A 20918-nucleotide genomic window follows, 5' to 3' on the forward strand; every position below is an offset into this window, starting at 1 on the left:
CTGGGCAGGATCTAACCACAGGAAGATCTGGAGGAGAGCCATATGGGCATAGAGGACAGCAAGAGCAAAGGCATGGTAAAGTCAGAACCACCCTGACCGCTGGGAGGCATAGTGGCATGACCATAGGACCCTCAGAAGTCCGGCAGGAGGTCTGTGAGATGTCAAAGGAGGAAGCCCTTGTAGGTAGTAGGAGTTTCAGTGATATAGTAATTTGGGAGCCAAAGGCAGATAAATAAGGCTGGAAGAACTCAGTAGGCCAAACATGTTCCTTGAGAAAAGGGAATAAACGCCCAGGGCAGGAACAACCACTGTGCCTGTTTCTCCTCTTGAGCATTCCCACCAGGATTCCCAGGACTAGGTCTGCACACCCCTACTCTCCCCATACTCCACCCTGGGCCCTGGGCCAGCAATGCTTGATGGTGTTGAGCAGACCACAAGGCACTGTTATCCTTTGCCCCTGGGGAGAGGGCGTAGGCAAACTGGAGAGGCCATGCTATTTCCCAAGCTGCCCCTTCACCCACACCAGATTGGAAGGGAATAGAAAAAGGTGGAAACATTTCTGGTATGTCCATACCACAGCCTAGGTACTGACCAAAGGCCCAGTAGGCATAGGACAAAGTCCTCCATCTCTTTGCTGGGCCCAGCCAGAAAATGAGGTAGCCTTGGGAACCTGTAAGGCATTTGGGATGGTTAAGCTCCACCTGGTAATTACCCAGTATTAATTAAAATCCCCACTTGGACCTCTCATATTGGCTTGGCACACAACCAGGAGTTCAGTGCTTCTGGGAACCGAGCTTCTAGAAGCAGGAATACCTGATCCCCACTGATGCAGAAGCCACCCAAGCTCTAGGCCAGGTAAGCCTGTGATTCTAAACAGCAGTGTCTCCCTGAATAAGTTTCTTGACTCCTGGGAGAAGTCCTGGACCATCAACTCTGTTAGGGAAGGGGTAGTGTCCAACTTGTTCCCTGCTGGGTCCTTACTGCACAGTCTTGGAGAAGATTTACTGAATGAATGAATGAATGAATGAATGATAACTTTCTACACAGCAAGAAGAGCCAGTGAAACTGCTCTCCTGACCTCAGGCTCAGAACTAGGATCCTTTGCTTCAAAGCTCTGCTTCTGATCTCAGAATATAAAGACTTCACTAAGTACAAGCAATGAGGAGCTGGAGGGACAGAGTACCTCAACCCTTCTCTGATCGTGGGTAGACTGACCCTTCCAAGTTTTCCAGGAGTCAGCCCATACCCAGGAAACCTGGATGGGACTCCCACTGCACTGCCACACCTGGGGATCTGACCCACTTCAAGCAGTCCTACCACTAACCCTTCGGAAAGGCAAATTCACAACTCCACTCTCTAGTTTGCCCATTTGTCAGGCTTTACATGCTTGACAGGGGGACGGGCACCTGTACAGCTAGGACTCTAACTTCAGTTGCAAAATAGGGTAGGAGGAGGCTACTCCAGGATTGACAACAGAGCTGGCTGCAGGCAAGTTCTCCCCGTCACTCCAAGGAACCCCTGACAGCCTCTGCCAGAAGGTTGCTCCTCCTGACTTGTTCTCAGATACCCCATAGCTTGGCCATCCATCCATCTAGCAAACATGGCATTCAAAGGCATCCTTAGACCTGGAGGAAATGAGGGCCATTGAAATCAGGAACCCCATAGCTACTCCTTACCTGTCTCCACAGACCAGCCTCAGAGTAAGGATGGAGAGCCAGCCTCCAGGTCCAGCTTGACTCCCCTCCCCTTGCACCTTGTCCCCAGAGCAGGGATCTATCTCTGCCCCTTCTGGGAAACACTTCAATAGCAAGGGGAGTCCCAAGGGCCTTCAAGAATGCCCAGTTGAGCTGGCAAAAGAATAGGGCCCTGGAACGAGAGAATATGAGGGGCCTGAGCCCCCATCTTCTACCCTTACCCTTCTAGGACCACCTTCATTCAAGCCTGTTCAGCTGCACCACTGGGGGTTACCATGGCAACCAAACCCACAGGCAGCCAGTAACCGGGAAACAGCTGCCAACAGCAAGTAATGGTGGGCAGAAAAGGTCAAGAGCAGAGACCCTCGAAAGCAAGAGAAATACAGCGTCCACGGTAGAGAAAAGGAGGCCCTAGAGCCCTGACAGGCGCTCAGCCTACCCCAGTCCTACTCACTACCCAGCATGTAGTCATCATCTTGCACAGACTGCCACACCACCAACCTCAGGCAGACATGAACACGATGGGGCCAGTTCTCAGAAGTGTTCACAACTATGCTGAGTAACACAGGTGGGGCACATGTCTAGTCCAACAGCAGTAAGTCTGGTGAAAATGAACGTGGGTAGGGTACCAGCTGCTATTTCCAATGAAACAGTTGTTTCATGTACTTTTTTTTTTTTAAGATTCTTTTCCCATATAGGCCATTACAGAGTATTGAGTAGAGTTCCCTGTGCTATACAGCAGGTTCTTATTATCTATTTTATATATAGTAGTGTGTATATGTCAGTCCCAATCTCCCAATTTATTCCTCCCCCTCCCCGTTTCATGTACTCTTGACAGGTTTATTATTTAAAAGGTTTTTTTCCTCTCCTTCCAGGAAGAAGGTAGATGCCCATACTCCCCCAGACTTCTCTGGAAGACAGCCTGCTCTTGGCCCAGGCCCCCTGGTTTACACACTTTCTGCCCTCTGATGCCCTCTACCTATGTGGGGGACTCAGCCCCAGCAGGAACACCTCTGCCCAAAGGGGCTGCTTCTCTATGCCCCTCCAGTCCCCCACCCATCTCCTGGGACTTGTTGGTCACCTGACCACCTCTACATGCCAGCTCCCTGGTCCAGTCCTACCAGGATGTTTATTATGTACCACCATCAGTTTCTATTTTGCCTTAGAAGTGCCCATTAGCCTCTAGTGGACAGGGGGGAGTGGGGAAGTGGGCTATATTTCCTCTGCCCTAACCCAAGCCGTATTTCAGCCTTCATAATGCCGCCCCCATGAGGCCACTGCCTTTGGTCCAGTTATTTTAACAAGCGTCCATGCTCAAGGGAGCAGTTAATTCCTGGGCTGCCTATTTCTGCACCTAAGAGCCAGCCCCTCCCCGGGACACCGTCCTGAGAAAGTGTCAGTCTCTGCAGTGGACCTAGGGTCTGCCTCTAGACATCTCAGGGCAAGGACAGAACCTGGGAAGCAAGGGAGAGCCTAGCTGGAGAGCTACAGGCCTGCATGCTGACTAGAGCAAAGAAAGCAGAAAAAGGAGCACTCAGCGAGCACTTGGCCCTGGGGCCTTCCCAGTGCCTGCTGGGACTCTGTGTGCCACCCCTAGCCTGACTCACAGGCCAGCTGCCTGGGCTTTGACCCTACAGTACAGACAGGCCTCTTGGAGTTTAGGTCAAGCAGTCTGAGTACAGCCTCTGATAGCATCACAAGCCTTTCTTCAGGCCTGTGGACACCCAGACACCACTCTATTGTCCACACTCTGTTATCAATTTTCCAATGATCTTGGTAGATCAGTTTACCCTGTCTGAGCTTTGGCTTCCACATCTGAAAATGGGGGTATAAATCCCTACCCATTAAACAGAGTTACATGGGGTAAAGAGATGAGAATGAATCCATGAAGTGACTGAAAAACGAATAAGGGGTTCTAGCCTCAAAAGAATTGTGGTGAAAGAACTGTGGGTAGAGATGCTATGACCTTACAGCAGAAATGGTGCTACTATTGCTTCTAATAGGCTGAGGTTAAAACAACCTGCCCTCTGTCCTTTACCTCTGACCCAATTATACTCTTCTTTGTGCCTGGATGAGGCTGTTATCGCTGGCTGGTTGTTGTAACCATCACTGGCTTCTACTTAAGGCTGTCTGTGACAGTCCGAGAAATTGCTTGGGAGGGCCCCAATCTCTCCCCTACCCGTGCCCCCCGTCAGGGAGAGAAGAGATATATCAGGAACAGGTGGCATTTCCAAGTGCATCATAAACAAAGTGCCAGCCAGGAGGGAGTTATTCACCATCTGCTCGGCTCCCTTCACAAATATGCCTCCAGGCACTTCCTTATTGGACGTAACATCTATTGAATACCCAAAGGAGTAGAAGAATCTGCCACCACTAATATTAAGGAATCAAAATATTCCATTTTAAAATGGAAGCTGTTTCAAAGGGTAAATTATCCAGAAGCAGAGACTGTAAAAGTGATCCTGAGCCATGGGAATGGCTGGCATTTGGTTAGAATGCAAATGCACTCACAGGAGCTTCCGGGAAAAGGCCGAGGTCTCAGGACTGTCTCAAGGACTGGGCAGTACCTAGAAGAGCTCCAGGAGACACATATGTGGCCATCTCCAAATCAGTGAGAGATTAAACAAAGATATCCTGCAGCATGAGAGGGGAAAAGCATTAACACTGAATTAATCTTCCCAGGCAGAGTGCACACAATTTTCATCCCTAAAACTGTTATTTTTTTACTTGACCATCATCCAGAGATATCCTCCCAGAAATAAATCCTCCTTCCTTAAACCCCCAAATCTTCAGCTTCCAGCCAGGTTGGCGACACCCACTCCCAGATGGGGGTGGGTCCCTTCCCCTCTCACCCATTTACACTGAGTGATAGCTCTAACGCCAAAGTCCAAGGATCTCTGTGCAGCTGCAGTGAGGTGGGAAGTGCCAGAACTGTGACTGCCAGATGGGACAACACCAGAGAAGCCCAGCTCTGGTAGCCTCTCCCTCCCCCAGCCAAGGACAGACTAGCTTGTGATTCTCCATTCTGACTCCCTCACCTCCTCCAGCTGCACCTGGTCATCATCATCAGCCTGATTAGTAATTCCAGACATCAGATCACACAGTGACCCCAAAGTGCATATGAAAACTCAGGATTGCTTTTGGCCTTTTAGAACAATTGACTCTCCATCCGTTAGCTAAGACACACATGGCTGAGGGGAGAGAGGTGAAGGAATGAAGGGATGGGCTGCAGGCTTGGCCCTGTGGGGGCCTGCATGCCAGGCTTGCACTGAGAGCTATGGGAACAGTTACCAATCAAGTTGCCCCACCCCACCCCACCTCACCCCACCTCACCTTCCAGCAGCTGGAGCTGGGGCAGTCAGGGAAGGCTGGGCTGGCCAAAACTTCCTCCTCTTTCTCTTGCTAGAACCCCTGCCTGAAGAACCAGGGAAGGATACTGGATCCCTAACAGCCTCCACCAAGGCCACAGAGGCTGCTTGCTGAAATGACCCAGAATCAAAAGAAAAAAATTTCACACAATACAAAAATTAGAAACAATATTTATTTCCTGTTAAAATAGGGTGCTCTCATGAGAAAAGAGTGTGCAAAAAGAGCCTTCCTACACCCTGGGCTTTCTCACTTACCCTAGCAAGCTGGGACTGTTGGTTCAAAATTCTCCTCCTCACTGTGTAGGAGGGAAAGCTCTCCACCTACTCCTGGAAATTAGGCTACTCTAGTTTTAATTTTGATTACTTGCATGCATTAAAAAAAAAAAAACCTGACTGTTAACAGGCTATCTGCCCCTAGGCACATTTGCTCAGTCCACTTGGACAGACAGATGTGGGCCTCAAGCCCACATTCCCACGTGCAGGCCAGGATTAGATGATACCCTGGAAATCTGGTGAGTGTTCCTGGCTAGGGATCAAAGAAGGCCCCAGTTCCTGGTCAGATGGCTGAAAACATGCATAGTGTCTCCAGTGTGAGGCTGAGATTCCCTCTTTCTCGAGGAGTATTTTGGGTGTAGTAGGGCCAGTGGTCAACTAGTAGACAGCACTCTGGCCACAGGTAGCATCTGGTCTAGAAGCTACTTACTCCATCTCCAAATCCTCATGAGATCCCTTAAATTGACAAGAGTGGATTCAAGTTGCAAAATAGCAAATTATACCAGAAAGAGGATGTCATTAAGACAATGGTCTCAACCATTGTGAGTCCATGCACAGAGCTCACATCCCACCATGCCCCTTCCCTCACACTTCAGGACAGCCTAGTCCTGCCCACTGTTCCTCCTCGATGACAGCTTCCAGCATCCTGAAGCCTTGAGCAGCCTTCAGCCTCACAAGTTGGGCATGGCCCAATTAAGGAACTTCATGGCAACTTCAAAGCCAAGGAAACAGGCCTGAGAAGGGGTTGGAAGGAAGAGAAAAGCCAACAGGAGTTGTGACTATTCACAGAGACCCCAGCACTGTGCTTGACTGGCCCTGTCAGGACCAAAACCCCTTCCTAATCTCCCACCCCAGGTCACGGAATCAAGCTATGCTTTCTCATTCCTAAAAGGGAAAGAAAATGCATGTCCCACAACTGCCCACTTCTGATGGCCAGGCCAGGAAATCAAAGCTCCTCACCTCAGAGAATCACAAAGGCAAATCTTCCTGACAGCTTCAGGAAAGGGAACAAATAAGGAGGCTCTGACTGAGGGTGGGATTTGGAAAAACTGAGCCCCCAATTCAATCCCAGAAGCAAGCAAAAGTCAGCCCACCTGCACCCTGCTCTGAGCCCCAAAGGGAAAGCACAGCCCCTGCCAGTCACTCACTGCGTTGGCTGGGAAGGCTCGGATCATCACTGCATTGAACCCCTTATACAAGGATGTGATTCCTTCATTCCGGATCAGCTCCCTCAGCACATCTCTGAAGCCATTAGGATATTTCCCAGGAGGTGCTGTGGGCAGAAAGCAACTGTTAAGCCTTCAGGAAGCTTCCTGACCTGACCATGGTGACCTACATGGGGACAATATTGTAGTCAAATCTTCCTGCAGGGCCACAGCACCAGTGAGAGGACACCTTGAAGGTCATCTGGGACTAGTCCACAGACAACACAGTTCACCTTGGGACAAACAGATACAAATGTCTGGATTACTGGTGCCAAGGGAGTGGAGAAGGGAATGAAGAATGAAACAGCCCTTCTGCTCATGTGAGGGAAGGAAGGTTGATTTGACTTCTTCTCTACTGTTTTTTTTTTTGGGCCACGCTGCACGGCACATGGGACCTTAGTTCCCCGACCAGGGACTGAACCTGTGCCCCCTGCAGTGGAAGCAGGGAGCCTTAACCACTGGACTGCCAGGGAAGTCCTTCTCTCACTTATTTTATGTTTACGCTGACAAGAAAATGAATCTAGGGGCTTCCCTGGTGGCGCGGTGGTTGAGAGTCCGCCTGCCGATGCAGGGGACACAGGTTCATGCCCCAGTCCGGGAAGATCCCACATGCCGCGGAGCGGCTGGGCCCGTGACCCATGGCCGCTGAGCCTGCGCATCCGGAGCCTGTGCTCCACAACAGGAGAAGCCACAGCAGTGAGAGGCCCGCGTACCGCAAAAAAAAAAAAAAAAAAAAAAGAAAATGAGTCTAGCATTCCTAGAACACAAATGACTGCAAGGGAGAATGTTGGCCAGACAGATGCTGAGTGCTACTGTGGAGAGTCAGTATCCCTAGGGCCTTAAAAACTCTGTACCACAGGGGCAGCCAGTTCTGGGACCCACTCCAACCCCATCTACCCCACTCTCCTCTACTAACCAGTCTGGAAGCGGGACTTGAGTACGTCTGGGGGGATTGCCACAGCCCAGTTGAAGATCCCTGCGATGCCCCCAGCCACCAGGATCCGAGGCACGCTGAGATCACTGACACTGCAGAATACCAAACAGCCCCAGTCAGACAAAGGCTGTGAGAGTGGTGTTCAGACCATCCCTCCTGTGCAGACAGGGCAGCCACAGAGAGGGAGAAACTGGCTGGAGGGAGGAGGTCCAAGGCCAAAGCTCCTGTGACATGGCAGCTGCCACTCGTTGAAGGAGGTCTCATGCACTTGTTTCAAACACTTCCTCCACCGGGTGAGGCACAGGGTAAAGGGTATTAGTATTAGCTGGGCCTCAGCAGCAACAATAGGAAAGTGGACATGGAGACAGAAGTAAGTCCCACTTCTGCCTTCAGATCCACTAACAGGATGATTGGGCAAAGTGGCTTCTAAGTTCTTCTGTTCTCCTCACCTCTTTTCCTCTGGAGTGAAGATATTTTTCAGCCATTCATATGTCATGAAATACATCCCACTGGCTGGAACATCTGTTAGTGGCAAGAAAGAGGTAAATTAAATGATATAAAATTCTCACAGATTTCCTGATCTTAGAAGAACCAAGCTTGGCTTTGGACCCTTGAAGATTTCCTGAGAAGCTCCTCAGCAGCACTTCCTATTTGCAATAATCACTTTGCAGTGATCAGATGCTGCTCTGGGGTGAGCATGGTGTGAGTGAGTGCTAACATGCACGACATTATTTCATCTTCAAAGGCCCTCTGAGTGGTCCCCACTAATATGCCCACTCCAAGCAGTTATAACCAGAGCTAACATCTGGCCTTCCTCCAAGCTGTCATCTCAGGACAAGGGTAGAGCTGTCTCTGCCTCTTCTATTGCCACCCCAATAGGACATGCCTCTCAAGCCAAAAAGAGCTCCACTGCTCCTAAGTCATTCTTTCTTCCCACTCATCCCTCCAGCCACGATTTCCACTTGCTACTCCTCTCCGACTGCCACGCTCATGATTTCTATCCTTGAGGGCCAGCCTATCAGAAGGATGGAGGGTCCCTCCATCCTCATGTGTGTCCCTGCTGGCCAGAGGTAAGATGGCCTAAAACCCAGGACACACAGTGCCGGCCCTGTCAGAGCTGTGGCATGTATGGTGCCAAGGCTCATCGGGAGATCCAGGCAAGACCCCCTGTGGCAAATCACCTCAGATGGAGGGCCTCAAAGGTTACCTCGCATGAGGGTGAGCACAGTCCCCTTGTAGATGCCTCGGATCCCAGCCTCCTTGTATAGCTTCTTTGCACAGTCCAAGGGACCAGTGTACTTGGTCTCCCCTGAAGAAGCTTGAATCTGAGAGGGAGGAAAGAGTCATCAAGTCAGCAACAGCAACATCAAAGTCAACAAACCTAGCAGGTTACAGAAGATTACATAGTGAGTGTGGGAGTGGTCATTATGCATTAGACCAATGAAATAATATAACTATCATTGTCAAATCGATAGTTATTTAGAATGTACAATATTGGTGGAAGTTACTATGAAATAAGGCTAGGTGAATATATGACAAAATATACACACATTGACTAGAAAAACAAATCAACAGAGGAGTTGGAAAATAAGTTGAAAAATAAGTTCCCAAATACAAGAGCATTCCCAATAAAGCTAGTTGGAAAAATAAAAAAGAAAAAAAGCTAGTTGGCAGTCTAGAAAGGAGGAGACAAATACTTCAGTCAATCACTTATTCCTTCAACAAATATCCATTGACTACTAAATCCACTCCAAGCTCTAACAGATCATGAAGCTTGGTTAAAAGAAGGTGAACTGGAAATTGTATTCAGAACTCTAAATGCCTGGATAGAGGTCCTGTGTAGAGCCAGGAGAGGGCCAAGGAGAGGCCCCCTATCCTAGTCTCTGGGCTCCAGGGCCTAAGAGCCAAGAGCTTGAGGGCAGGCAGGAGGTATCCCACAAAAGATCTGAGAGAAAGACAGGCCCATGTAGGATCCACAGCAAGTACAGAGTCAAGAGGAATCCGAACACACAAGGGCATCAACCAAAGAGTAGTTAAAGCTGGAAAGAGAGTTCAGATTTAATAGTTCCAAGGAGAAACACTAACAAAATAAATATATAAGTCCAATAAATTTTTGTTCATACCAACAATAACTAGTTGAAAAATAATGGAAAAGAATCCCATTCTAATAGCAATAAAGAACTATACTCCAGGGCTTGCCTGGTGGCGCAGTGGTTGAGAGTCCGCCTGCCGATGCAGGGGATGCAGGTTCGTGCCCCGGTCCGGGAAGATCCCACATGCCACGGAGCGGCTGGGCCCGTGAGCCATGGCCGCTGAGTCTGCGCGTCCGGAGCCTGTGCTCCGCTACGGGAGAGGCCACAACAGTGAGAGGCCCGCGTACCGCAAAAAAAAAAAAAAAAATTATACTCCAATAAAGATGTTAAAATAAAAAATATATAGCAATAAAGGCTTAAAAGGCTTTCTTAACTAAGAAGATTAAATTACTCTTTAAGGCCAAAGGGCTGTGGTATGAGATCATACCTGATGAAAGGAAGAAATACATTATTAAGAGGACATGAAGGTAATAAATCTTCCTTTATAAGTAACACATGAAGTGCTGTTTTATTGCTGATACTGAAACATTAATATCAAGTTTTCTTGAAGGGGCACCTGCACCTAACCCAGAACTCTCCATAATGCTAGAAATATGAGAGTCCATGTTCATTGGTCTAATATTGCATATTTAGGTGAAATATTCCTTACCGTGCAACCTCTCGGTATTTTTTATCAGGTACCTAATAACTTCAATGAGTACAAGAAAAATAACTGCGTGGACTCAAGAGTTTTAAAGGCTATTCTTTAAGGTGAGTGCCTACCTTCATGAAATCTGCAATGTCTTAAACTAGCTCTTTTTATAGAGCTTGGCTTGTACTGGAGAAGAAAATCCAGTCTATGAGATTCCCAAGAGCAAAAACGTGGCCTTGTTGATCATGATATCTCTAGCCCCTTGCCAGGAATATAATAGGTATGATTAGAAATTTATTAGTTAAATTAAGGTAGAAAAATCAATTCATAGTCAACTTTCAAGTAGCAAAACTTGAATACGCTAGATAGTACACAATGTCTCCTAAACTGATTTACATGTCTAAACTCAAGTTAAGCATTCCTTTAAATACACTGATGTGTGTTCCTCTGATAAAGTCACAGAAATACTTCTTCCAGTTTCTGTTTTTCCAATGAAATCACAGGAGGTGTGACTTGTTGAAGAAATAAAGAGTGCTCTAAGGAAAAAAAAAAGCAATAAAATATATGTGCATCAAGCAATAGGATTTGCACAAATAAGACTCTAAAACCTATCCAAGGGACATAAAAGAAGAGGTAAATAAAAAGAGAGTCATAGTTCTGGTTAGGAAAAGTTTTCAATCAGGAAGATGTCAATTTTTCTAAAAATAATAAATTTAAGACAATGTCAATTGAATATCAATGGCTTTTTTAAAGATATAACTTCCCCAGATGATCCCAGCACATGTGAGCCTGGTGTATCTGAGGAATGGCACAGAGGCCCATGTTATCAGAGGATGCTGGAGCTGACTCACAGTGACCTGGGGGGCCAAAGAGGACTGGGCATGGAATTGACATATTAACAGAATTTTCTCACTGTTATGTGTGGTATAGAATGTAAGCAGGGAAACAAGTGGGGAGGCCCTCACAGTCATCCAGGCCAGTGCTGAAGGTGACCTGGAGCAATGTAGTTGCAATGGAGGTGATGGGACAGGATAGATTTGTGATATGTTGAAAGCCAGCTTAACTGTTCAACAAATGGGATATGTACAGTGAGACAAAGTGTACAATCTAGGAGAACTCCTGGGTTTTAGGACTGAACAACTAGACAGATGGTATTGCCACCAACCGAGCTACAGAAGGTTGTAGGTAAAGCAGGTATAGAGGAAGACCAGGAGTTCAGTTTTGCACATGGTGACTCTGAGGTGCCTACTAGCATCCAACGGAAGTATTGGATAAACTAGTCCAGAGTTCAGGAAAAGTCTGAGTTGGAGACATAAACTGGAAAATCATTATTATACAGATGGTGTCTAAAAGTCATGAGACAAGAAGAAATCATCAACGAGATGAGTGTAATATGACTGAGCCTTGTGCATATGAACATTAAAAGATTGAGAAGATGAGGATAAACCAACAATGGACATAGAAAAGGAGCAGCCAAGTAGGTAGGAGGAAAGTCAGGAGAGAAGTCAAGTGAAGATAGATCTTCAAGGAAGATGGGGGGCCAGCTGAGTCCAATTCTGTTGATGGATCAAGATGGATCAATGTCCAGGCCCAAGAACTGAACACTGGATTTAGTGTAAAAGTCACTGGTGGGACGTCTCTGGTGGTCCAGTGGTTATGAATCTGCCTTCCAGTGCAGGGGACGCGGGTTCGATCCCTGGTTGGGGAACTAAGATCCCACATGCCACGGGGCAACTAAGCCCACCTGCCGCAACTAGAGAGAAGCCCGTGTGCCGCAACAAAGAGCCCACACACTGCAACTAAGACCCGACGCAGCCAAAAATAAATAAATAAATATTTTTTTTTAAAAAGGTCACTGGTGACCTTGACAAAAGTACTTTTGTTGGAGTTGTGAGGCAAAAGCCAGTCTGATGTGGGTTTGACAATTAGAGAAGGGGGACTAGAGACAAAGAGTAGGAAAAAAAACATAAAACTTTTTCAAAGAGTTTTTGATGTAAAGGGGAGCAAAGACAGGAAGCACAGAAACAGATGTGGAAGGTAAAACAGAGAGAAGTTTGTATTTTTAAGGTGAAAAAACAAGCATGTTTATGCTTTTATTGCTGAAGAGAACAATCCATTGGAGAGCAAAAACTGATGCTGAAGGAGAGAGAAAGAAGAATTGTTGATTGTTGAAGCAAGGTCTCTGGATGGGCAAGAGGGGATAGGATGTGGGGTCAAACAGAAGCATGGGCCATTTGTGGTGGAAATAGCCAGGCAGCCACAGATGTAGTTAGATGCCAGTGGGTGAGTGGAGGCAGTGGAAGGCATCTGGTAAAGTCCTCTTCTGGTGGTTTCAGTTTTCTCAGTGAAGTAGAAAGCCAGGGGACTTCCCTGGTGGTGCAGTGGTTAAGAATCCACCTGCCAGTGCAGGGGACACGGGTTCGAGCCCTGGTCCAGGAAGATCCCACGTGCCGTGGAGCAACTAAGCCTGTGTGCCACAACTACTGAGCCTGCACTCTAGAGCCCATGAGCCACAACTACTGAGCCCACATGCCACAAATACTGAAGCCCGCACACCTAAAGCCCATGCTCTGCAACCAGAGAAGCCACCGTAATGAGAAGCCCACGCACTGCAACAAAAAGTAGCCCCCACTTGCCGCAACTAGAGAAAGCCCATGTGCAGCAACGAAGACTCAACGCACCCAAAAATAAATTAAGTAATTAATAATAATAATAAAAAAAGCCAGGTCATCTCCTGAGAGGGTAGGGGTTTGAGAAGAGAAGAGAGTCACAAAGTAGTAACCCAGCAGAGTGGAGGAGTGCAAGGGAAGAATATGGATGGGGACTGTCTCATCTAGGAGCAGAAAAGGGCTTCAGGCATAAAAGAGATGGAAGAAGCCATGATGGAAAAGACTAAGGGACAAGGCTACTGAAAACAAACATTCCCTAACTCAAAAGCAATATACAGACGTCTAAGAAGTATTTTCCCAATCCTCCTGTTAAGTACAACAAAAAATTCTAGACATTATTTGTTTTAAACAAATATAAGAGGACTCTGAAAGTTTGGAGAGAAGCAGCAGACTGGCTAGGGACCTTGGGACTTAAGCAATGACATAGTAGTGAGTCCCCTGGATTTTCTTTTTTGATATATCTCAGACTTAAAGCAGAAGAAACTGGCAATCCAGGAATACCAACAAACACAGATCAAAAAGAAGCCTCAACAAAAGCCTGCATTCTCTAGACAAAGGACCAGAAAAGGAACAGCCTAGAAAGACAGAAAACCTTTAGACAAAAAACACTCTACTCCAGCCATACACCATAGAAAAAACTGTGGCCTCACCCTCATCCACACCAGCAAAGACCCTGTGGGGAGCCCAGACTTCCACCTTCGCAGGGCTGTAACAAGGTACCCAACATGCTACCTGGGTGGAGTCAGAAAAGGCCAAGTACAGAATAAGGACTTTCATCCCTGAGAGCCTGTAACCATCACCCTCCTGTCCTGTGGTGTCAGTAGAGACACTGGAACTCCCACATCCACCCAGCAGTAAAAAGAAGTGCCCCACCCTCAAGTGTCAGCAGAGGTCGAGTGGGTCACCTAGACTTCCACTTCCAGTTGGCAGTAATGAGGCAGCATCCCTCCCTTCCTACTGGAGTGGTGTCAAAGAAAGCCAGCTAGGGCTTCCCTGGTGGCGCAGTGGTTGAGAGTCCGCCTGCCAATGCAGGGGACACGGGTTCGTGCCCCGGTCCGGGAGGATCCCACATGCCCTGGAGCGGCTAGGCCCGTGAGCCATGGCCGTTGAGCCTGTGCGTCCGGAGCCTGTGCTCCGCAACGGGAGAGGCCACAACAGTGAGAGGCCCGCGTACCGCAAAAAAAAAGAAAAAAAAGAAAAGAAAAATACAACCGAAATAAAAAGCTCAGTGGGGACTTCCCTGGTGGTGCAGTAGTTAAGAATCGCCTGCCAATGCAGGGGACACAGGGCCCTGGTCCGGGAAGGTCCCACATGCTGCAGAGCAACTAAGCCCATGCAACACAACTACTGAGCCCGAGTGCCACAACTACTGAAGCCCGAGCACCTAGATCCCATGCTCTGCAACAAGAGAAGCCACCACAATGAGAAGCCTGCATACTGCAATGAGAGTAGCCCCCGCTCGCCACAACTAGAGAAAGCTGGTGTGCAGCAATGAAGACCTGACATAGACAAAAATAAATAATAAATAAATAAATTTATTAAAAAGAAAATAAAAAAGCTCAGTGGATGGCTCGTTCAACAGCAGAATACAGGGGAGAGAGGAAAAAGAAATCAGGATTAGAAGACAGAACAATGAATGGAAAATACCCAATCTGAACAACAGAAAGAAAACAAACTGAAACAAATTGAACAGAACCTCAGGGACCCCTGGGGCTGTAACAGAAAATCTAATATTTGTGCCCTTACAGTCCCAGAAGAAGAGGAGAAAAGAGTGTAGGACTGAAAAAGTACTCAAAGAAACAACTGCTGAAAACTTCCCAAACTTGGCAAAACATAAACATATAGATTTAAGAAGCTGAGCGAACCCTAAACAGAATACACCCAAATAAATCCATGCCACAACACATCACAAGTGAACTTAGTTGAAAACTAAAGACAAAGAAAAAAGTGTAAGAGTAGCCAGAGAAAAATAACACATTGCCTATTGAAAAAAACAATTAGAATGACAGCAGAAATCAGGGAGGGTAGAAGGAAGGGGCACAGTAGCTTTCAGGAGCTGAAAGAAAAGAACTGTAGGTTAAGAATCTGCCTGCCAATGCAGGGGATCACAGGTTTGAGCCCTGGTCCAGGAAGATCCCACGTGCCGCGGAGCAACTAAGCCCATGTGCCACAACTACTGAGCCTGCTCTCTAGAGCCCGTGAGCCACAACTACTGAGCCCACGTGCCACAACTACTGAAGCCCGCGTGCCTAAAGCCCAAGCTCTGCAACAAGAGAAACCACCGCAATGAGAAGCCCGCACACCGCAACGAAGAGTAGCCCCCGATTGACGAAACTAGAGAAAGCCCACATGCAACAACGAAGACCCAATGCAACTAAAGAAAGAAAAGAGAGCTTCCCTGGTGGCGCAGTGGTTGAGAGTCCGCCTGCCAATGCAGGGGACGCGGGTTCGTGCCCCGGCCCAGGAAGATCCCACGTGCCGCGGAGCGGCTGGGCCCGTGAGCCATGGCCGCTGAGGCTGCGCTTCCGGAGCCTGCGCGTCTGGAGCCTGTGCTCCACAGTGGGAGAGGCCACAGCAGTGAGAGGCCCACGTACCGCAAAAAAAAAAAAAAAAAAAAAAAAGGAAGGAAGAAAGAAAGAAAGAAAGAAGAAAGAAAGAAAACGGGCTTCCCTGGTGGCGCAGTGGTTGAGAGTCCGCCTGCTGATGCAAGGGACACGGGTTCGTGGCCTGGTCCGGGAAGATCCCACATGCCGCGGAGTGGCTGGGCCTGTGAGCCATGGCTGCTGAGCCTGCGCGTCCAGAGCCTGTGCTCCGCAACGGGAGAGGCCACAACATTGAGACGTCCGCGTACCGCAAAAAAAAAAAAAAAAAAAAAAAAAAGCTAGAAAGAGAAAAGAACTGTAATCCCAGAACCCTATGTCAAGTGAAAATATTCTTCAGGAATAAAGGGGAAATCAGGCATTCTTAGATGAAGGAAAACTGAGAGACTTTGTCATTCACAGACCTTCCCCAAAAGAATGGCTAAAGGAAGTTCTTTAAATAGAAAAGAAACTCTAAAAGAAGGAATCCTGGAACATCAGGAAGGAAGGAAGAACATAGTAAGCAAAAATATGGGATATTATATAATGGTACTATGAGGGACATAACATAGTGATAAAAGGGCCAATCCACCAAGAAGACATAGCAATCCTAAATGTGTATACATTAAACAAAAAAGCTGCAAACTATGTGAAACAAAACTGATAGAACTGAAAGAAGAAACAAACAAACTCACAATTACAGTTGGAGATTTCAAATTCCTCCATCAACAAATACGTAGAACAACTAGACAGAAAATCATCAAGGATAGAGAAGAACTCAACAACACCATCAACCAACAGGATATAATTGACATTTATAGATTACTCCACCAAATGACAGCAGAACACACATTCTTTTCAAATGCCCGTGGAACATGTACCGGGATAAACCATATCCAAGGCCATAAACCTCAGGAAATTTAAAAGAATGTAAATAATACAGAATATGTTTTCCAATCACAATGGACTCAAACTAGAAATCAATAATCTCCAACTCTTGAAAACTGAACAACACTCTCCTAAGTAATTTAAAAAGGAAGTCTCAAAGGAAATTAGAAAACACACTGAACTAGGACTTCCCTGGTGGTCCAGTGGCTAAGACTCTGTGCTCTCAATACAGGGGGCCTGGGTTCAACCCCTGGTCAGGGAACTAGATCCCACATGCCACAACTAAGAGTTTTCATGCCACAACTAAAACATCCTGCATGCTGCAACTAAGACCCGACACAGCCAAAAGAAAGAAAGAAAGAAAACACACTGAACTGACTGAAAATTAAAATATATTGAAGTTTGTGGGACACAGCTAAAGCAGGGCTGAGAGGAAACTTTATAGCACTGACTGCATATGTTAGAAAAGAGGAAAAGCCTCAAAACAGTAATTTAAGCTTGCACCTCAAACACCTTAAAAAAAAAAAAACCAAAACAAGCAAAAGGAAGGAAATAATAAAAAAACAAGCAAAAACCAATGAAATTGAAAACAGAAAGACAATAAAGAAAATCAATGAGGTGAGTTCCCTGGTGGCCTAGTGGTTAGGATTCTGGGCTTTCACTGCTGTGGCCTGGGTTCAGGGAACTGAGATCCCACAAGCCGCGTGGCAAGGCCAAAAAAAAAAAAAAAAAGAAAGAAAAATCTTTTTTGAAAAGGTCAATAAAACTGACAAACCTCAAGTGAGGCTGACAAAGAAAAAAAAAAGAGAGAAGTCACAAATTATTTTTTTTTATTAATTAATTATTTATTTTTGGCTGTGTTGGGTATTCGCTGGTGCGCATGGGCTTTCTCTAACTGTGTCGAGCGGGGGCTACTCTTCGTTGTGGTGTGCAGGCTTCTCATTGCAGTGGCTTCCCTTATTGAGGAGCACAGGCTCTAGGCACGAGGGCTTCAGTAGTTGTGGCTCGCGGCTCTAGAGTGCAGGCTCAGTAGTTGGGGCACATGGGCTTAGTTGCTCCACGGCATGTGGGATCTTCCCGGACCAGGGCTCAAACCTATGTCCCCTGCATGAGCAGGTGGATTCTTAACCACTGTGCCACCAGGGAAGCCCCACAAATTATTAATACCAGGAATAAAACAGAAGATAACACCACAGAATCTGCCAATGTATAAAGGACAATAAGGGAATACTACAAACAACTTTACACGCACACATTTGACAACTTAGATAAAAAAACAAAAACAAAAACTAGCACAGGGACTCCCCTGGTGGCACAGTGGATAAGACTCCGTGCTCCCAGTGTAGGAGGCCCAGGTTTGATCCCTGGTTAGGGAACCAGATCCTATATGCAACCGCAACTAAGAGTTCACATGCCACAACTAAGGAGCTGGCAAGCCACAACTAAGGAGCCCGCCTGCCACAACTAAGAACTGGCACAACCAAATAAATAAATAAATAAAATATTAAAAAAAAAAAAAAACCTACCACAATTTTCCCAATATGAAATAAGTAATTTGAATAGCCCTGTAACTATTAAGAAATTGAATTCATAATTTAATAATTCCTCCCCCAAAATCTCCAAGCCTATATGATTTCACTATAAAATTTTACCAAATGTTTACAGAAAAATTAACACCAATTCTACATAATCCCTCTCAGAAAATAGAAGAGGGAACAATTCCCAATTCATTTTATGAAGACAGCATTATTCTGATACCAAAACCAGACAAAGACAAGACAGAAAAAAAAATGACAGACTAATATCTCTCATGACTATAGATGCATAAATACTTAACAAAATATAAGAAAATAGAACTCAGCAGTATATATAAAGAATTATACACTATGACCAAGTTGGGGGGTTTATTCCAGCAATTCAAAATTGGTTCAGGATTCAAACATCAATTGATGTAATTCACTGTATAAGAGGTTGAAGGAGAAAAATCACATGATCACATTAATAAATGAAGAAGAAGAATTTGACAAAAGTCAATATCCATTCATGAGAAAACTCTCAGAAAAAGAGGAATAGAAGGTAACTTTCTCAACTTGATAAAGAGCATCTATCAAAAAAACTACATCTGGGACCTCCCTGGTAGTCCAGTGGTTAAGACTCTGCACTTCCACTGCAGGGGGCACCGTGTTCCATCCTTGTTTGGGGAACTAAGATCCTGCATGCAGGGTGGTGCAGCCAAAAAAACTAAACAAACAAAAAACTACATCTAACATCATATTTAACAGTGAAATAGTGAATACTTCCCCATGAGATTGGGAACAAGGCAAAAATATCCACTCTCATCATTCTTATTCAACACAGTACTGGAAATTCTAGCCAGTGAAATAAGGAAATAAAAGGTAAACAGATTAGAAATGAAGAAATAAAACTGTCCCTATTTGCAAATAACATGATTATCTACATAGGAAATCCCAAGGAATCTACCAAAAAAAAAAATCCTAGAATTAATAAGGGCATTCAGGAAGGTTCACATGATACAAGATTAACATACAAAAATTGATTGTATTTCTACAAACTAGCAATGAAAATGTAGACAACAAAATTAAAATTATAATACCATTTACAATGCCATTTTACAAAGTCAAATTAAGAGAGAAGCACTTAGGTATATAAGAAAACACATTAAGAGCTTATATGCTGAAAACTACACAATGCTGATGAAAGAAATTAAAGTTCTAAATAAATGGAGAGATGTAACATGTCCATGTATTGGAAGACTCAAAATAATGTGTTAATTCCACCCAAATTGACCTATAGGTTTAACATAATCTCAGTAAGATTTTTCTCAATTTTCTAAATTATCCTAAAATTTACATAGAAATATTGGGTTGGCCAAAAAGTTTTCTGTAATATGTTACGGAAAAACCCGAGCGAACTTTTTGGCCAACCCAATACAAAGGAATTAGAATAGCTAGAACAATTTTTATTTATTTATTTATTTATTTATTTATTTATTTATTTATTTTTGGCTGTGTTGGGTCTTCGTTGCTGCACGCGGGCTTTCTCCAGTTGCAGCGAGCGGGGGCTACTCTTCGTTGCGGTGCGCGGGGCTTCTCATTGCGGTGGCTTCTCCTGCTGTCGAGCAGCGCAGGCTTCAGTAGTTGTGGCACATGAGTTCAGTAGTTGTGGTTCTCAGGCTCTAGAACAGAGGCTGAGCAGTTATGGTGCATGGGCTTAGTTGCTCCGCGGCATGTGAGATCTTCCCGGACCAGGGCTTGAACCCGTGTCCCCTGCATTGGCAGGCGGATTCTTAACTGCTGCGCCACCAGGGAAGTCCCCGTTTTTTTTTTTAAAGAATAAAGTGGGAGGCATCAGTCTAATCAATTTCAAGACTTAGTATATGGCTATACTAATCAAGATTGTGTAGTATTCGTGAAGGGATAGATGCATAAATCAATGGAAGAAACTAGAGTACCCAGAAGTAGACCCACACAAATATGCCCAACTGATTTTTAACAAAGATGCAAACACAATTCAGTGGAAGAAAGATAAGTCTCTTCAGCAAATGGTATGGTGCAATTGGACAGCCCTAGGGAAAAGAAAAAAAAAAAAGAACTCTGACCTAATTCTCATACATAATACAAATATTAACTCAAAATGGAGTCACAGACTTAAATGTAAAAGGTAAACTATAGATAAAACTTTTGGAAAAAACATGTAAGAAAATCTTTGGGATTGCAGGCTAGGTAAAGAGTTCTTAAGACCTGATGCCCCAAACACCCAAAACCCAATCCATAAAAGAAAAATTAACGAAGTGGACTTTATCAAAATTTAAAATGTTTGCTCAAAAGACTCTGTTGAGAGGATGAAAAGACAAACTATAGACTGGGAGAAAGTATTTGCAAACCACATATCTGACAAAGCACTAGTATCTAGAATAAAGGACTCTCAAAACTCAATAATAAAAAAACAAATAATCCAATTAGAAAATGGGCAAAACACATGAACAAACATTTCACCAAACAGGATATACATATAGCAAATGAGCACAGGAAAAGATGTTCAACATCTTCAGCTATTAGGAAAATACAAATTAAAATGAGATATCACTACATACCTATCAGAATGGCTAATTTTAAAGAACAGTGACAACACCAAATGTTGGTGAGGATGCAGAGAAACTGGATCACTCATACATTGCTGGTGGAAATGTAAAATGATATAGGTACTCTGAAAAAACTGTTTGGTAGTTTCTTTAAAAACTAACACGCATGGGACTTCCCTGGAGATCCAGTGGTTAAGACTCCACGCTTCCACTTCAGGGTACACAGGTTTGATCCCTGATGGGGGAACTAAGATTCCACGTGCTGGCACGGTGTGGCCAAAAAAACCCCCAAAAAACCAAAAAAACCCCACTAAACATGCAACTACCACATGACTCAGCAATTATACTCCTGGGCATTTATCCCAGAGAAATGAAGACTGATTTTCTCAGAAAAACCTCTGTACATGAATGTTTATAGCATCTTTATTTATAACAGCCAAAAACTGAAAACAACCCAGATGTCCTTCAATAGATGAAAAGTT

General features: G+C 45.3%; 1 protein-coding gene across 1 annotated transcript in view; it reads right to left on the bottom strand.

Moving 5' to 3' along the window:
• Positions 1–5217: 5217 nt before the first annotated feature.
• SLC25A20 (solute carrier family 25 member 20) overlaps positions 5218–20918 on the bottom strand; it is a 30333-nt gene continuing 14632 nt past the window's right edge. Inside the window, exons 5-9 of the mRNA XM_060109970.1 lie at positions 8682–8799; positions 7924–7996; positions 7457–7566; positions 6484–6608; positions 5218–6069 (exon numbers count right to left, since the gene is read on the bottom strand). Coding sequence (XP_059965953.1) covers positions 6007–6069; positions 6484–6608; positions 7457–7566; positions 7924–7996; positions 8682–8799 — 489 coding nt within the window. The 3' untranslated portion in view covers positions 5218–6006. The remainder of the gene's footprint in view (positions 6070–6483; positions 6609–7456; positions 7567–7923; positions 7997–8681; positions 8800–20918) is intronic.

The sequence above is a fragment of the Mesoplodon densirostris genome, chromosome 10 (assembly GCF_025265405.1).
Source record: "Mesoplodon densirostris isolate mMesDen1 chromosome 10, mMesDen1 primary haplotype, whole genome shotgun sequence".
In the NCBI taxonomy this organism is placed as follows: Eukaryota; Metazoa; Chordata; class Mammalia; order Artiodactyla; family Ziphiidae; genus Mesoplodon; species Mesoplodon densirostris.